This window comes from Daktulosphaira vitifoliae, unplaced genomic scaffold (assembly GCF_025091365.1).
Source record: "Daktulosphaira vitifoliae isolate Bord-2020 unplaced genomic scaffold, ASM2509136v1 Scaffold_5, whole genome shotgun sequence".
NCBI classification, from domain to species: domain Eukaryota; kingdom Metazoa; phylum Arthropoda; class Insecta; order Hemiptera; family Phylloxeridae; genus Daktulosphaira; species Daktulosphaira vitifoliae.
This window is the reverse complement of record NW_026099576.1, coordinates 12699759-12716968: the sequence shown is the minus strand read 5'-3', so window position 1 is coordinate 12716968 and position 17210 is coordinate 12699759. Positions and strand designations below refer to the sequence as shown.

Here is a 17210-nt window from a genome sequence, read left to right as displayed (position 1 = left end):
CTATACATTTATAAGTTACACAATTATTTCAAATGCATGTAGTAATTTTGCAGGATAATTTGTTGTTAATAATTGAGCTTACACATCAGGTTATAACTGTTGGTGTTATAAAAACTATATAAACACTCGTAACGTCCAAAAAATTGATTGCGCAGCTGAATTGCGTATAAAAAGGCTTTTAGACACTAATGTTTGTTTCATATTATTTGTTTACTTTTTAATATTAATTTAATTTAAACTGATAAATTTAACTTTAAATATCTTATATTAATGTTTATCAAAATTGTTCTATTTTGGAATGGTTATTTTCCCACGACCAACAAGTCATTTCAAACATTTTGTTCATTTCCTCTCATGTAACAGAATGCATATTCATACGTATAGTTCACGTATATAAATGCAGCGAACGAAGCAGAAAAAAATGTTCACGGTATGAGGATCACAGCTAAGGGTATAAATATATAAATAACGAGATAACACCAACATGTTGTTTAATGAGTGGAACGATAGTTATTTAGGAAAATTAGTTTTTTTATTGTTACTTCCAGAACTAACTGATTTTAATAAATATAATATAAATATCATTTATTCATTTTAATTATCACATTTTCCAAAAAAAATTTTAAAGAAATAATTTTAGTAGAACAACTATAAATCAAATAACCTATTTTTCAAAATATTAAGTCAACAAAGAATTTTTTTTTCATATATATTATTTATGGTATTTTCTACAAACATATTAACGAACAAAAATAATTATGGAAACTACAATAAAATAATAAAAAACATTGTAATTAGTCAATAAATTTGAGATGTATAATAAAACATTATTAATAAGCACCAAAAAGTTAAAATAAAAAGAACATTTCAAACATAACAATAATAATAATCACTCTATGGTATGATTTATTCTGAAATGTCATTTTCGAATAGTAAGAAATATTATTAATTTATTTTTATCAATCTAAATTTGGACCATCATTTTGGTTAATGACGATTCCTTCGGAAGAATTATCTATGGAGACATCGTTTGCTGCTAACGCATATGCTTCAGTCATTTCATCTTTGGATATTTCACAAGGAAAAACTGTGTATGGTAGTAATGCTGTTTGCAATTCTGTAAATTTTCCTATGTTATTTAGAAAACGTTTTTGGATTATAGCGTACTTAGCAAACAATCGTTGATATAAAGCAATATTATTGATTTTTTCTTGCGTTTTGTCCTCCTGTACACTTACGATATTTTTCCAAGTTGGGTATAAAGCTGAAAAGTATTTAAAGTTAGTGACAAAGTCATTAAGTATGTCTTTATAATCTTTGTATAAGTCATGTAAAAAGGGATTCAACTCTTCTATTGTTGTGTTGCTATCCTTTATTAATGAAGCCATAGTTTTGGCGGCATTCACCATTTCGTTAAAGTCATCCTCAACATTGTTATCTTCTTCCTCATCTTCTACGTCACTTTCTTCGTCATATTCGTCGTCTTCATAGTCTTCATCTTCATCTTCATCTTCCTCTTCGCTTCTTCCTTCTATTATACCATCAACTTCCTCCACCTCTTTAACATTAGCCAAATTTTGATTTTTCTGTACTTTTAAACTTTTTGTCGCTGTGCAATGAACAATGCTTAAAGTCATCCAACATATGAGAATCTATATACGTTAAGATCAAAAGAAATATTGGTAATAATGAAACATTCTAGGAATTACCAACAAAAAGTGAAATTAATAAATTATATATAGATTGATACGTTCAAGTAATATACTGACTTCAATTGATACGAATATTATGGAAGAATTATTATTTATTGTAAATTGTCAAAAGAAACATGCACAGTGAATTAGGGGTAATTGTAAACGCAATTATTAACAAAAATATTATTTTGAACTTGCATTTAATTTTACAGTAATAAATATAAGGATCAGACTTTTCAATCTAGAATAAAATCTGCTAAATATTAAAAAAAAAAAATTAATTTACAATTAATCCAACTATTTACAATTACTCCATTTCACCCTATCATAGGTTTACATAGAGCAAGATAAATTATAATTATTATAAAAATTACAATATTTTAAGAAATTTTTTTAATTAGAAAATAATTTAAATTTATCATTTATCGTAAATATTAAATTTTAACAACTTGTATAAATCCAAAAAAAAAAGTATAAATCAACTAGTTTTATTTTATGAAAAAATAATTGAACGATTAAATATAAAAATACTGAAAGATTATTTAGTTTAAAAACGTAGAGTTTAACTAAAAAAAAAATTATGTTGGTGAAAATATTGAAATTAAGAATCTAATTTTAAAATACTCACGATTAACAGGGAAAAACTTTTTAACGTAAGCATTGTTATACTTTACTGACAGGTGAATTACAATGTAATAATAACATAACTCTTAATAGTAGAGTCTCCTAATGAATACAACTGTAAATACAATTATAGGCAGAAAACAATACTAATATTAATGTGTTTTAACAACTGTTCAAATTATTTTTAAGATAAACGTTATTTGACTATGTATTTGTTTAGAGAAATTCAAAAGTTGAATTTTGGTCATTATTTTAATAACTCGTAATTTAAGCAAACTTTAAAAATAATTGAAAACTAAATAATAGACAGTAATGAGATTAAAAACTTGATTTATTTAAATAAAAAAAATATCAAACATGATACATCACAATTTTTTTGAGTACATTGAATAATTAAAAAATATTTTTAAATTGAATTAACAAGAACAAGAACATGATGATACTTCATTTGCAGAATAATATGAAGATGTTGATGATGAAGTCGCTGAAGAATAAGAATTAAATTCTTTTACATCAAGCTCTACACAACTATGGCATGAATAATATTTATATAAAGCATCTCTAAATGCATTTCTATTTTTTTCACACACTGATGATTTATAGCGTTTGTATGCAGATGCAATATCCGCTAAACCTTTTTTATTGAAAAATCCAACAACTTTATCTTCAGAACAATCATCAAACACATCAAAAATGTCTTTACCACTTGAAGTCATTACACCAGATGAGCTTACACTTTTTGAAACAGAAGTTGAACTAGAACTGGATGAGGAGAAGGTTTTAACAAATTCTTTTAAATCATTAACGTCTGTGTCAATGCATTTATTATTAGAATAGTGATCATACACAGCCTTTTTGTAAGCAGATAATTTAGCGGAGTTTGAGGTACATTTAATGTAGTCTAAGTAATGTTTTTCAATATTTGATAGCCGCTTCTTTTTAAAGAATGCACATAGTTGATCTTTATTATATTTCTTTAACAAGTCGAAAATATCTTCACCACTTGATGTTTTAACTACAGATATGCTTTTTGAAATAGAACTAGATTTTGTGTTAGAATTTGATGAACACGCAGTTTTTACGAATTCTTTCAATTCAGCTAAGTCCGTATCAACACATAAATGTTTAGAGTAGTAATTGTACAATGCACATTTAAAAGCTTTCTTTGTTTTACCTGAATTACAATTTTTATATTCTACATATATTTTTTCAAGTTCAGACATACCTTTTTTCTTGAAAAATGCACATAACTGCTTTTGATTATAGTTATTAAACAAGTTAAAAATATCCTTGCCGTTTGAATTTCTAACAACACTTCGTTTATTTGATTTTGATTCATCACTCGAACTATTTTTAGAATCTTTAGAGACACATTTTTTACACACTTGAGTATGACTTTTTGACTTGCAGGATGAACAATTTGAAGAACAGAAACTCCTTATTTTAGTAATATCAGTTTCAAGATTTTTATTATTTTGGTAGTATTCGTACAATCCGTTTCTAAAGGCAACTTTAGTCTCTTTTGTTTCATTTTTTTTATATTGGACAAATAAATTTGTAATGTGTTTCATATCTCTTTCCTTAAAGAAGTTTAAAAGATCTTTGTTACTGCAATCATTAAACAAATCAAAAATGTCTTCTCCTTTAGATGTCTTTACGACACTGATACAACTACTTGTAGATTTGACGGAGGTGAAACTGTTTGAAGAACAGATACTCCTTATTTTAGTAATATCAGTTTCAAGATTTTTATTATTTTGGTAGTATTCGTACAATCCGTTTCTAAAGGCAACTTTAGTCTCTTTTGTTTCATTTTTTTTATATTGGACAAATAAATTTGTAATGTGTTTCATATCTCTTTCCTTAAAGAAGTTTAAAAGATCTTTGTTACTGCAATCATTAAACAAATCAAAAATGTCTTCTCCTTTAGATGTCTTTACGACACTGATACAACTACTTGTAGATTTGACGGAGGTGAAACTGTTTGAAGAACAGATACTCCTTATTTTAGTAATGTCAGTTTCAAGATTTTTATTATTTTGGTAGTATTCGTACAATCCGTTTCTAAAGGCAACTTTAGTCTCTTTTGTTTCTTTTTTTTTATATTGGACAAATAAATTTGTAATGTGTTTCATATCTCTTTCCTTAAAGAAGTTTAAAAGATCTTTGTTACTGCAATCATTAAACAAATCAAAAATGTCTTCTCCTTTAGATGTCTTTACGATACTTACGCTCTTGGTAACGCTACTAGAACTTGAACTAGAGCTCGAAGATGTTACGGAACTAACGATTTCTTTTAGTTCAGTAATAACAGTGTCAATAGAGCTTTCCTTTGAATAATGTTTATACAAAGCATCTTTGTACGCTGTCAATTTGGTTGAATCTGAAGTATTCTTGATATAATCCAAATACAAATTCTCAATACTAGATAAATTCTTCTCTTTGTAGAAAGCGCATAATTGATCTTTGTTATATTTGCTGAAGACATCGAATATATCTTTACCGCTTGATGTCTTTACAATACTAACGCTACTCGAACTTGAACTTGAGCTTGACCTAATTGTACTTGAAGAACTTACAGTACATTCAGTGTTTGTGCTATCGGTTTCTATAGAATATTCTGTTGGACAACTTCTTCCACATACTATTGTCTAATAATGGAATATTTTAATATTATTAATGAAATCATAAATAGTTAAAAGATTACTGGTTATATTAACCTAATTAATTTTAAATTTATTATAATTAAGTGCTGTGAAAAATAACTTACTGTAATAAGAAATACAGACACAATGAAAATTTTAGAAGCCATTGTTGAATCTATTGTTGCTGTTTTACTATTAACCACATATATCTTGCATAGTCCAAATGACAGTTAATGAGACAATTTTATATTTATGTATATAAAATTATTTGAAAAAATAATAACGTCATTGAATTTTTTATTTACATATATTTGTTAATTTTTTTTTTAATATGTCACTGAATGATAGTATATCAATCAAATTTCGGCAATGGTATNTTTAATATGTCACTGAATGATAGAATATCAATCAAATTTTGGCAATGGTGTAATGTTAAATATCACTTTAGACATCAAACGTGATACATTATTTACATATGTAATGAAAATAATAATTTTTGTTGATATATGCTATACTATACGACGATCATTACGACAATTCATATTAACTGATTACTTAGCTACATTTATTTATTAGGTTTGTAAAATAGTACATAATTGTTATTCATTGTACAAAAATTATAAATATTTTTATTTTGAGATCACATAAAAATTACTTAAGTGAACCACAAATTAACTGAATTGTTTCATTTGCTACATTTAGGTTGACTGAAAATCAACATTGCGATGACCATAAAGATTTATTAAAACTTTTTTGTTTATCCTAGACAAAGAACGTGAGAATAATCAATCTTTTCATCTACCATGGGTTATGATCATGCAAATCAAAAGGCTTAGTCAATATATTGGTTAAAATATTTATTTCATAATAAATTTAAATTAATCAAAACAGATGAAGGATAACGTGAAAATTCAATATTTTTAGTTGATGAATAATATAAAACTTGTTTTTATTTAACAATATAATACATTATTAATATATTACATTGAAAAATGTATTATATATATATATATTATAATATATTATACAAAAGTTTATTTTAATTTGACTAATGACAAATTTTATTAAATGAGTCGTCTAATTATTTCAAAGGAGGTAAATAAAATACAAGTCGTACAAAATTCTGCGAAATGAAATATAAAATTTATTTAAGACTACAAAATATTACGAACAAAAATATAACACAAAAGTATCTATTATAGCAATTAGTCAATCACTATCTAGACTGCAAAAAAATAAATAAATACTAGATAATATTTAAACATTAATAAATTAACTAATATTAAGTGCACCTCTATTTTGATACAATTACCTGATTTTTTCTGACAATATTTATAAAAAAAATTTTGAAACATGCAAATATAGTTTTATTACTTAATGTTTATTATTTATCTTGACTTAATATTTAATCAAAATTTTCTAAAACAAAAGATCCACTCATATTTTAAATTAATAATTTTTTTTTAGCTTCGATACGAAGATGAAAAGGTTTTAATTTTACTATGATGTGTTTCTTTTTATGTCACATTGGACCGATTTAGTATAACGATAAGTCATTGTGACTCATCGTATCTAGTTAAAGACATTGTCCTTAAAAATTGAAAAAATTTTTCCTTCCTTCCATGTAAAAGGGAAAAATCCCCTAAAAAATTGCAATTTTTAAAATCTGTACACTTCGACTTTTTTAAACTTTTTTTTCTTAAAACTGCCATAAAATGAAACGAACGAAAAAATGAACGAATAGACATATTTTTTTTATTTAAAAAAACTTAGGTATTTGACTTTTATTTGATATAAATTTTTTGAAAATCTGACTATTTATCTGCCCACAGGGAGAGACTCAGCATAGCAACATTTGTAAACAAGTTAAAATTTTACAACTTATTTTATGAAAATGTTCCGAAAATACTGACACTTATATATATATATCTTAAATTAATGCTCATCTAATATACTTTTCTATGAAATTTTTTTTTTCGAAATATAGATTTTCTTCTTGGTAAAAAAGGCTACCCTATTCAAAAATATGCAATTTTTGTGTTAAAATTCTTGGTTTTATATTGTATTTTAAAATACCTTACAAGAGAAGTACACTGATTTTCATGAATATTATGTAAAATTAATTGGCATAGAATATAAAGTTAAACTTATTTAATTCTTTTTTGCTTATTTAAAGTTAAGAAAAATAACTTTGAAATTATAAGTTAGCTTAAATTACCATATTTATCTTCCTACAAATGCGATGTTCAGTTACCGTGTCGGCAAAACTTAGGTCATAAATGCTTGAAGTATAAGGTTCAAAATTACCCGAGAGAGGGAATTTTATTGCACTTTTTTTAAATTATTATTGCGTTAGAAAAAAATGTTTATCTCATTTGATTTTCCACTTATTATCAATAACTTCAATAAATATTAAAAACTACTTAACTTAATCTCCCCTAGTTAGAAAAAATGTCTTATTTATATTAAAACTATTTTACTATGTAGCTTTTATTTGGGGCTGTCATTAATTTTCTCAGCTCTCACTTGACCTACTTTTTTCAACGATACGTCAAATGATTACAATTCGTATCTAAATAAAGATTTTAACCTTCCAGAATTGAAAATAAATTCTAATTCATCAATTAAAAAATTACTTAGATCATGATCTCATAAAGTCAATTAAAATCATTCATTTCTAATATTTTAAAAGTATTTACTGCCGAATAATGTTTGACATGATAATAGGTTACAACTACATAATTAAAAAAATTTACTTTGAAGATTATTAACTTTTTAACTCTATTTGTGTGAATTACAACCAGTCATAAAAATTTCAACAATTTTGGTAGCGTGTTGCTATATAAATAGTTTCTAAAAAAAATGATATTTCAGTTCACCTGAATTTAAGAATGGAAAATTTTCACAATTATAATCAAATTTTAAATACACTCAATCAAGTAGATATTTTTAACAACATTTTCATTATTTTTTTTAATTAAATTAAATCATTAAAATTAATTATGTTTTGAATATTTCAGTTCCTTTTGCAATATCCAAAGTTAATTATTACTATGGTTTTTATTACGATCTATTACTAATTAAGTTATCTATTACGATAAAAATACAAAAAATATTGAGATTTCCTGATAAATTTATTGTAAACAGTAATTATAAAAATTCCTAGCTGCATATTAATCTTAACAAAAACATTTTTTTAATTCTAATAAAATTTTGTATTTAAGTAGTCAATTTCAAACTTGCAAGTTGGGCTAAAAGTCATAATAATAACTTTTAGCTTCCTTTATATGTTAATACTAGTTTATAACTAATAATTAATAATATAAAATATTAGAGGTGAAAGAAAAAATCTCATTGCAGATTTGAAATTAAAACGAACAATTACATAATAAAAGCTTATTTTTGAAACTAACGAAATTTCTTGTAAAACCTTAAATTCATAATTATCAGCAACTATCTTCTGAAAAGTTTTCTTTCAACACTTCAATTTTATATAAGGGTTTGCCATAAAAATGTATAACTACTTAATAAATTTTTTTATAAAATTAGTTAAAATAACAAGTTATAGAACAAACAATTCCATTCAGAAACAATCAGAAAAAATACATTTTGTATACAATAATGGACAAAGTAAAACATTGCCTATTAAGAAAAAATATTCAATTTTTAAAAAAGTATTTAAGTGACAAGACAACAACTAACATTAATCTAAATAAAATTATTTTATTTCATTACACTTAAAAATGCATTGTAATTTTCGATTTAAGTCAACAAGCAAAATAAAATTTATCTTCGCAACGAAGCTATAACACCAGTGAAGTAAATAAACATTACTTATGAACCTGATCAAAAAATTCAAGCTTTTTATATAACTTAAAAAAATATTTACATATACAGCATAGTTCAGACTGCATATAAAAAGCGAATTAATTTATCGCTGAAGTCACGATTTAATTTAAAATAATAATATTCAAACATTTTTTTTTGTCATTACTAATAAAAAATAATTATCTACTATACAAGTAAAATAGGTAATATGGTAGTATAATATACTAGAACAGGCCATATAAAAACGTATGCCACAATAAAAAAAAAAAAACCATCAGAGAAAATAAAAGAAAAAAAAATTAAACTAAATTAAATAAAATTCTAACCAAAATTATAGACAACAGTAGATAAATCAATACTATAAAATTAAAAACAGAAAAGTCAAAATTACTTCAATTATACAAGCAAATTTGTCAAAATAATATATATATATATCAATCATCAAGAAATAAATAACCTACTTTATAAATTAGAAGATAATATAAAAAAAACAGTTATAAAACTCTGTATATTATACTATAGATACTCAATAATTTCAAGACAAAATAATTATTAAAAACCTGGATAATTTTTAAAAGAGAAAAGTTTATTAAATAAGTAATTACAAGTCAATGACTCAATTTTATATAATTTTATTTCTACACACACATTATCTGCAGGCACACGAAGATATTACTGAATTGGAGCTTAAAGGTGTTACGGTACTAACGATTTCTTTTAGTTCAGTAATATCAGTGTCAATACAACAATTCTTTGAATAATGTTTATATAAAGCATCTTTGTACGCTGTCAATTTGGTTGAATCTGAAGTATTCTTGATATAATCCAAATACAAATTCTCTATACTAGATAAATTTTTCTTTTTGTAGAAAGCGCATAATTGATCTTTGTTATATTTGCTGAAGATATCGAATATATCTTTACCGCTTGATGTCTTTACTACACTGACGCTCTTGGTAACGCTACTTGAACTTGAACTCGAACTCGAAGATGTTACGGAACTAACGATTTCTTTTAGTTCAGTAATAACAGTGTCAATAGAGCTTTCCTTTGAATAATGTTTATATAAAGCATCTTTGTACGCTGTCAATTTGGTTGAATCTGAAGTATTCTTGATATAATCCAAATACAAATTCTCAATACTAGATAAATTTTTCTTTTTGTAGAAAGCGCATAATTGATCTTTGTTATATTTGCTGAAGATATCGAATATATCTTTACCGCTTGATGTCTTTACTACACTGACGCTCTTGGTAACGTTACTTGAACTTGAACTCGAACTCGTAGATGTTACGGAACTAACGATTTCTTTTAGTTCAGTAATAACAGTGTCAATAGAGCTTTCCTTTGAATAATGTTTATATAAAGCATCTTTGTACGCTGTCAATTTGGTTGAATCTGAAGTATTCTTGATATAATCCAAATACAAATTCTCAATACTAGATAAATTTTTCTTTTTGTAGAAAGCGCATAATTGATCTTTGTTATATTTGCTGAAGATATCGAATATATCTTTACCGCTTGATGTCTTTACTACACTGACGCTCTTGGTAACGCTACTTGAACTTGAACTCGAACTCGAAGATGTTACGGAACTAACGATTTCTTTTAGTTCAGTAATAACAGTGTCAATAGAGCTTTCCTTTGAATAATGTTTATATAAAGCATCTTTGTACGCTGTCAATTTGGTTGAATCTGAAGTATTCTTGATATAATCCAAATACAAATTCTCAATACTAGATAAATTTTTCTTTTTGTAGAAAGCGCATAATTGATCTTTGTTATATTTGCTGAAGATATCGAATATATCTTTACCGCTTGATGTCTTTACTACACTGACGCTCTTGGTAACGCTACTTGAACTTGAACTCGAACTCGAAGATGTTACGGAACTAACGATTTCTTTTAGTTCAGTAATAACAGTGTCAATAGAGCTTTCCTTTGAATAATGTTTATATAAAGCATCTTTGTACGCTGTCAATTTGGTTGAATCTGAAGTATTCTTGATATAATCCAAATACAAATTCTCAATACTAGATAAATTTTTCTTTTTGTAGAAAGCGCATAATTGATCTTTGTTATATTTGCTGAAGATATCGAATATATCTTTACCGCTTGATGTCTTTACTACACTGACGCTCTTGGTAACGCTACTTGAACTTGAACTCGAACTCGAAGATGTTACGGAACTAACGATTTCTTTTAGTTCAGTAATAACAGTGTCAATAGAGCTTTCCTTTGAATAATGTTTATATAAAGCATCTTTGTACGCTGTCAATTTGGTTGAATCTGAAGTATTCTTGATATAATCCAAATACAAATTCTCAATACTAGATAAATTTTTCTTTTTGTAGAAAGCGCATAATTGATCTTTGTTATATTTGCTGAAGATATCGAATATATCTTTACCGCTTGATGTCTTTACTACACTGACGCTCTTGGTAACGCTACTTGAACTTGAACTCGAACTCGAAGATGTTACGGAACTAACGATTTCTTTTAGTTCAGTAATAACAGTGTCAATAGAGCTTTCCTTTGAATAATGTTTATATAAAGCATCTTTGTACGCTGTCAATTTGGTTGAATCTGAAGTATTCTTGATATAATCCAAATACAAATTCTCAATACTAGATAAATTTTTCTTTTTGTAGAAAGCGCATAATTGATCTTTGTTATATTTGCTGAAGATATCGAATATATCTTTACCGCTTGATGTCTTTACTACACTGACGCTCTTGGTAACGCTACTTGAACTTGAACTCGAACTCGAAGATGTTACGGAACTAACGATTTCTTTTAGTTCAGTAATAACAGTGTCAATAGAGCTTTCCTTTGAATAATGTTTATACAAAGCATCTTTGTACGCTGTCAATTTGGTTGAATCTGAAGTATTCTTGATATAATCCAAATACAAATTCTCAATACTAGATAAATTTTTCTTTTTGTAGAAAGCGCATAATTGATCTTTGTTATATTTGCTGAAGATATCGAATATATCTTTACCGCTTGATGTCTTTACTACACTGACGCTCTTGGTAACGCTTCTTGAACTTGAACTCGAACTCGAAGATGTTACGGAACTAACGATTTCTTTTAGTTCAGTAATATCAGTGTCAATACAACAATTCTTTGAATAATGTTTATATAAAGCATCTTTGTATGCTGTCAATTTGGTTGAGTCTGAAGTATTCTTGATATAATCCAAATACAAATTCTCAATACTAGATAAATTTTTCTTTTTGTAGAAAGCGCATAATTGATCTTTGTCATATTTGCTGAAGATATCGAATATATCTTCACCGCTTGATGTCTTTACTACACTGACGCTCTTGTTAACGCTACTTGAACTTGAGCATATTTTTGTTGGACATGCTCGATTATTTGTGACTGCCTATATAAGTACAGATTTTCATAGTAAATATTTTAAAATAATTGGTTATTAGTTTTTATTTTTATAATCTTAGTATTCGTGTTTTACTCACTATTATCAATGTGAACAATGCTACAAAAAGGATCTTCGCCATCATGCTGATTAATTTTCTTAGCGTAACACAGTGTTCAATCCTAACCAATATGCTTTAGTTTAAATAATATTTTAGTTGCTGTTTATGCTTTTTATATATGCTTGATGCTTATTTGAAAAATAGTAATGTCAGCAATGCTATATTTACACATATTTATTTGTTAATTTTTTTGATTGAATATTCATTGTGATTGTTTCTTTTTTTTTAAAGTCAATTGACTTGTCAATCAAGTCATGAACTTGATTTGTGAACACTGTATAAAAAAATTAGTGAAATCTCACTCTATTTTATTAATTTTATTTTGTACACTGGTGTTATCATATTTACCCCTGTTACATATTGGTAACCTTAGTTTATGTAGAAATAGAATAAAAAATATTTAAATAAATTAAAACCATTCAAATTATACCAAATAAGGTAATTTTTTAAATTTATGATTAATCATGTATAATCTCCCAACAAATATCATTAATATTGTAAAAAAAGTTTCAGTCTTGAATTTTTAACAAATAATTCTAAAATTCATATAATTAGAATTTTACAACATTTCATCACAAAGTCCTATGTTTGTCATTCCCTAATCTGAAATATTTATTATATATTGTTACTCTTTTACCTATAAATGTTATCCATGTTTCTTACTAACTATATAGCACATAGTCTTGATAGATCAAAGCTTTCATCTACTTAGAGTTTTCAGTTATTAGATAATGGTTAAAATTTCGTAACTAAAGATCAGTATTAATAATGAAAATCGTATAAATGAAGAATTTTTTCCTAACTAAAGTTTAATTATAGTTAAAAGTTTCATAATGAAATATAATGTAGAAATTTTTATTTCAAGTTAAACATATTTAAAATCATGGATATTATGATCTTATCTCTTATGAGCGTATAAAATCAATTTATCTTTATGATAACTTCAGCTTTATTGGCAATTTCATATTTAATTTTTATAGAATTAGGCTGATAAATATTTATTCAAACATTTGTCTTATATTATAAATTGATGTAATTGACTGTTTAGTTAATACTACTAAAATGATGTTTAATAATAATAACTTGAAGTCTTATTTATATCATAAGTTACAGCACACTTTTTGAACGCATTGATAAATTAGTATTAAAATAAATTACAACCTTAGACTTTACTTTACAGTAACAGGGGTTTTATTTTATTGCAAACTATTTAAAAATTATTGGTAAAAATAATTAAATTTATATTCTAATATAATAACAGAAAATAATATTTTTTAAATATAAAGTCTACAAATATTAAATCTAAAATATTAAATAGTTAAATTATTTAATTTTTTCAAATTTTATGTTTTACTTTTTAATAGTAATTTGAAAATTCGAAAACAAAAGAGTTCATATGTAATCTTAATTGTCATTATAGATAAGTTTAATAAATGACAATGTAAAGCAATGCAGAGAATAATAATTGAAAAAAATAATTAGAAAGTAAATATTTCACTTAATTTACATTATTTCTACTATTACATAGTCAATTTTATAATGAAAAATGACTGAAATTTATTTGCCTTAACTAATTTTGTTAGTATAAAATATAGGTGTAATTGAAGTTTAAATAAATTTGACATTTAACTACGCATAGTGGTTGATAAACTATGAAAGATCGAGATCCTATAACACTTCTACTAGTCAAGGCGGTTATAAAACAACCATAAACAAAAAACTGTGTCGCAGTTGAATGGTATATATATATCATAAAAAAATATATATAATTTAAATTTTACAGGATAATTTTGAATCATCAAATTTTCTAGGTTTTCTACTTGTGAATAAAACATAATTTAAAAAAACATTTTTGAAACGACCATGTCGATGTTTTTTTATTATTAAAACCCTTATATCTCTTAAATACTATATTCGATACTTCTGATCAATACCTGATATTAAAATAAATCTAATTATCCAATTATTCATGACTATTAAGACGAATTTTTTTTTTTTATTAAATATACCATGAGCAATTGTGTTCACAAAAATTTACTTTTTTCATTTGAATTTTCCAAAATCCATAATGTTAAATGTAGAATTTAATATTTGTCAATATTATGCTTATTTTAGAGAATATTATTCTCTATAGCTTTATAATCACAATCACATTTTTGGTATCTTATATTTAGAATATTTTAAATCATATATGCTTGATTTTGATAACTAACCATTTCAGTTAGTTAACAAAATTTATCATTTATAATTCAGCCATAACAATGTTGCAAATACAGAAATACTATTATATCTTCAACATAAAATAATATTTTATTATTTAATATAAATACATACCAAAAATTAAAAAAAAAGAAAACAATATTAATTTTTGTTCGAAAATAGTATACTAAAATTTTACTCATTTTCAATAAACATTTATATAATTCATTTATATATTTAAACTTCTCTATAAATTATTTATTTTTATTTCCATATGTTTCTATATATATTAAACTTTTCCGAGTTAGTTTCAGAAAAGTTAGTTTGGGTTTTGAAACTTTTTATAATAAGTAAAAATAATATTAAAATTTTAGAACAAAAAATTAGTATTACTAATTATAAAAATAATTTACTAATATATAAATTTCATCAAAGTTTATCCTATTTGTTTAAATTATTACTATATTTGAAATTATTCAAAAAACTATAATCTTTTATAAAATTTCTAAAATTAATTTTTCATTTTATGATAAAACTGCGATTGTTATATTACTCCACAAGTAACAATCACAAGCCACCTTTTTCTTTTTAAATTCTCAACTTATTTGCTAAACATGTGAATTGTAATTTTTTATTAAAGTTGTAAGTAAAAATCATTAGTAGATGTTTGATATGTAAGGATAAAGTTATATTAAGAACATACTCAGTGGTAGGGTTTGGTTGGGTAGGGTTAAATATATATTACACTTAATCATAAAGAAAAATGTAATTATTCATTAAATAAATTACTAAACACGAAAGGTTTTTAAGTCTAATGGCTACATAAGAGGTATTATTTATAAGAACAGCGATTTAGTTATCGAATCATTTAAATTTATTTAATAATTCAGTCATGTTAAAACAATGAAAATTAAAATAAACAAAATTTAGTTCATTGATGACAGATTTGTAATTTTTGACAAATAAAGAATAATTAGCAAATTGAGGATGATACTTCATTGGCTGAATAAGTTTCTGAAGTAGATTTCGTAAAAGTAGAGGAATATGATCTATCAGTAGCAAATGAAGTAAATTCTTCAACATCAGAATCAATGGATTGTGAATGATTATTATAATATTCACACAAAGATTGTCTCAATGCTTTTCTAGTATCATCACAGTCTGATGATTTATAACTTTCGTATAAAGTCACAAAATCAGTTTGACCTTTTTTTTTGAAAAAATCAATAACTACTTCAACGGAAAATCCATCAAAAACTTCAAAAATGTCTTTACCGCTTGAGGTTAATACAGAAGAAACACCCAAACTTTTTGTAACTGATCCAACATTTGATACGGCGTTATTTACGGTACCGTCAACGATATCACCTACCAAACAACATGATTGTCCGATTGTAATAATCTGTTAATATGAAAAATATAAAATATATCACCGTGTGAAAAACTTCATATTTTTAAAATATAATATAGTTAAAATTAAAAATATTTGTATATTACATTAATAAAACGACTTAATTCATATTACAAAAATTCTTAAATCCAATAAAAACGAAACTTACTATAGAAAAAACAGCGGCAGTGACAAAGAAAACTTTTAAAATCATATTATTTTAGTTCGATTCTGATATATTAAAATCAACAAACGACTAAATAAAAATAGTAATAATGATAACTAAGAGAGGGACTCTTTATATAGTATTCAACAATAAAAAGTTAACATAATACAATTTATTTACATAAGAATATATACTAATCAAATGTCAGTATGTTTCAATCAAACAATTGATATTCTCTACAGATAAATATTTAAGTTATGTATTGACTTGCAGTCGCTAAAAATCGAACAAACGATTTTTTTTTTTTTAAAATTCGTTACACTACAATTTTGATTAACTCTATTATTATTTATGGACCCAATTATACAATAAAACTACAAAAATGTCATCATATGCAATTTACACCATCTTATGCACCAAATCTAAAATTTAAAATTAATGTAATAAAATATTAATTATTCGATAGAATACAACTTAATAAAAAAATAATTAATTAACCGACTTTCCAACAACCACAGTATGCAGTGGATCAAAAACCTTAGAGCGCAAATGATAATCTAAAGGTCAAAAAATCAATGAAAACACAATCAGTTCAATATAAAAATTAAATAAAGAGACAAATTCATAACGATTCTCAAGGAAAATTTATTATGTAATAAATAAAAGAAATGAAATTGCATCTCAACACTTATTCTTTTAATTAATAAAAAATCAACTGCAAAATGAATCAATTAAAATATGTGGATGCAACAGAACTGCTTACGGTAGATTTACTGGTTGAGCTCGAACTTGAGCTGGATGAAGTTGAGCCATTTGTTTCGCATTCTTTCAGATCGTTAATATCGGTGTCCAGACTATCGTTGTTTGTGTAGTATTCATACAAATAATCTTTAAATGCCGTTTCGGTTTCAGACGTTTTTGATGAATTGTAACTAGTGTACAATTTTTCTAATTCAGTCAATCCCTTCTTTTCGAAAAATGTTGATAGTGTGTCTTCCGGGTAGGCCGTAAAAACATCAAATATATCTTCACCGCTAGACGTAGTAACAGGTGTTACATTTGATAATGAACTAGAACTGTTTGCGGTAGATTTACTGGTTGAGCTCGAACTTGAGCTGGATGAAGTTGAGCCATTTGTTTCGCATTCTTTCAGATCGTTGA

The 17210-nt window shown here is 25.1% G+C and overlaps 5 protein-coding genes across 5 annotated transcripts in view; all 5 read right to left on the bottom strand.

Annotated features, from left to right (window-relative positions):
* Positions 1 to 787: 787 nt before the first annotated feature.
* On the bottom strand, positions 788 to 2464 carry LOC126908144 (uncharacterized). Its single transcript, XM_050690048.1, has 2 exons — positions 2323 to 2464; positions 788 to 1652 (listed from the first exon to the last, which is right to left on the bottom strand). Exons 1-2 carry the CDS (start codon positions 2353 to 2355, stop codon positions 960 to 962), a joined length of 726 nt encoding a protein of 241 aa, XP_050546005.1. The 5' UTR covers positions 2356 to 2464; the 3' UTR covers positions 788 to 959.
* A 167-nt stretch (positions 2465 to 2631) lies between these two features.
* LOC126908119 (uncharacterized) lies at positions 2632 to 5230 on the bottom strand. Its single transcript, XM_050690002.1, has 2 exons — positions 5089 to 5230; positions 2632 to 4969 (listed from the first exon to the last, which is right to left on the bottom strand). Exons 1-2 carry the CDS (start codon positions 5128 to 5130, stop codon positions 2735 to 2737), a joined length of 2277 nt encoding a protein of 758 aa, XP_050545959.1. The 5' UTR covers positions 5131 to 5230; the 3' UTR covers positions 2632 to 2734.
* A 4126-nt stretch (positions 5231 to 9356) lies between these two features.
* LOC126908116 (uncharacterized) lies at positions 9357 to 12413 on the bottom strand. The gene is made up of 2 exons (XM_050689998.1): positions 12274 to 12413; positions 9357 to 12182 (listed from the first exon to the last, which is right to left on the bottom strand). Exons 1-2 carry the CDS (start codon positions 12316 to 12318, stop codon positions 9441 to 9443), a joined length of 2787 nt encoding a protein of 928 aa, XP_050545955.1. The 5' UTR covers positions 12319 to 12413; the 3' UTR covers positions 9357 to 9440.
* Positions 12414 to 15344: 2931 nt separating this feature from the next.
* Positions 15345 to 16194, bottom strand: LOC126908149 (uncharacterized). The gene is made up of 2 exons (XM_050690058.1): positions 16053 to 16194; positions 15345 to 15895 (listed from the first exon to the last, which is right to left on the bottom strand). Exons 1-2 carry the CDS (start codon positions 16095 to 16097, stop codon positions 15467 to 15469), a joined length of 474 nt encoding a protein of 157 aa, XP_050546015.1. The 5' UTR covers positions 16098 to 16194; the 3' UTR covers positions 15345 to 15466.
* Positions 16195 to 16776: 582 nt separating this feature from the next.
* The window catches only part of LOC126908184 (uncharacterized protein DDB_G0271670-like), an 8262-nt gene continuing 7828 nt past the window's right edge, over positions 16777 to 17210 (bottom strand). Inside the window, exon 2 of the mRNA XM_050690096.1 lies at positions 16777 to 17195. Coding sequence (XP_050546053.1) covers positions 16777 to 17195 — 419 coding nt within the window. The remainder of the gene's footprint in view (positions 17196 to 17210) is intronic.

Excerpts from the sequence above, each read along its gene's own strand:
- LOC126908116 (XM_050689998.1), bottom strand. The coding sequence starts at position 12,318 with ATGATGGCGAAGATCCTTTTTGTAGCATTGTTCACATTGATAATA. Across the intron at positions 12,183-12,273 it reads CATTGTTCACATTGATAATA|GCAGTCACAAATAATCGAGC; the intron begins GTGAGTAAAACA and ends GTACTTATATAG.
- LOC126908144 (XM_050690048.1), bottom strand. The coding sequence starts at position 2,355 with ATGCTTACGTTAAAAAGTTTTTCCCTGTTAATC. Across the intron at positions 1,653-2,322 it reads AAAGTTTTTCCCTGTTAATC|ATTCTCATATGTTGGATGAC; the intron begins GTGAGTATTTTA and ends TAACGTATATAG.
- LOC126908119 (XM_050690002.1), bottom strand. The coding sequence starts at position 5,130 with ATGGCTTCTAAAATTTTCATTGTGTCTGTATTTCTTATTACA. Across the intron at positions 4,970-5,088 it reads TGTCTGTATTTCTTATTACA|ACAATAGTATGTGGAAGAAG; the intron begins GTAAGTTATTTT and ends TTCCATTATTAG.
- LOC126908149 (XM_050690058.1), bottom strand. The coding sequence starts at position 16,097 with ATGATTTTAAAAGTTTTCTTTGTCACTGCCGCTGTTTTTTCTATA. Across the intron at positions 15,896-16,052 it reads CTGCCGCTGTTTTTTCTATA|ATTATTACAATCGGACAATC; the intron begins GTAAGTTTCGTT and ends TCATATTAACAG.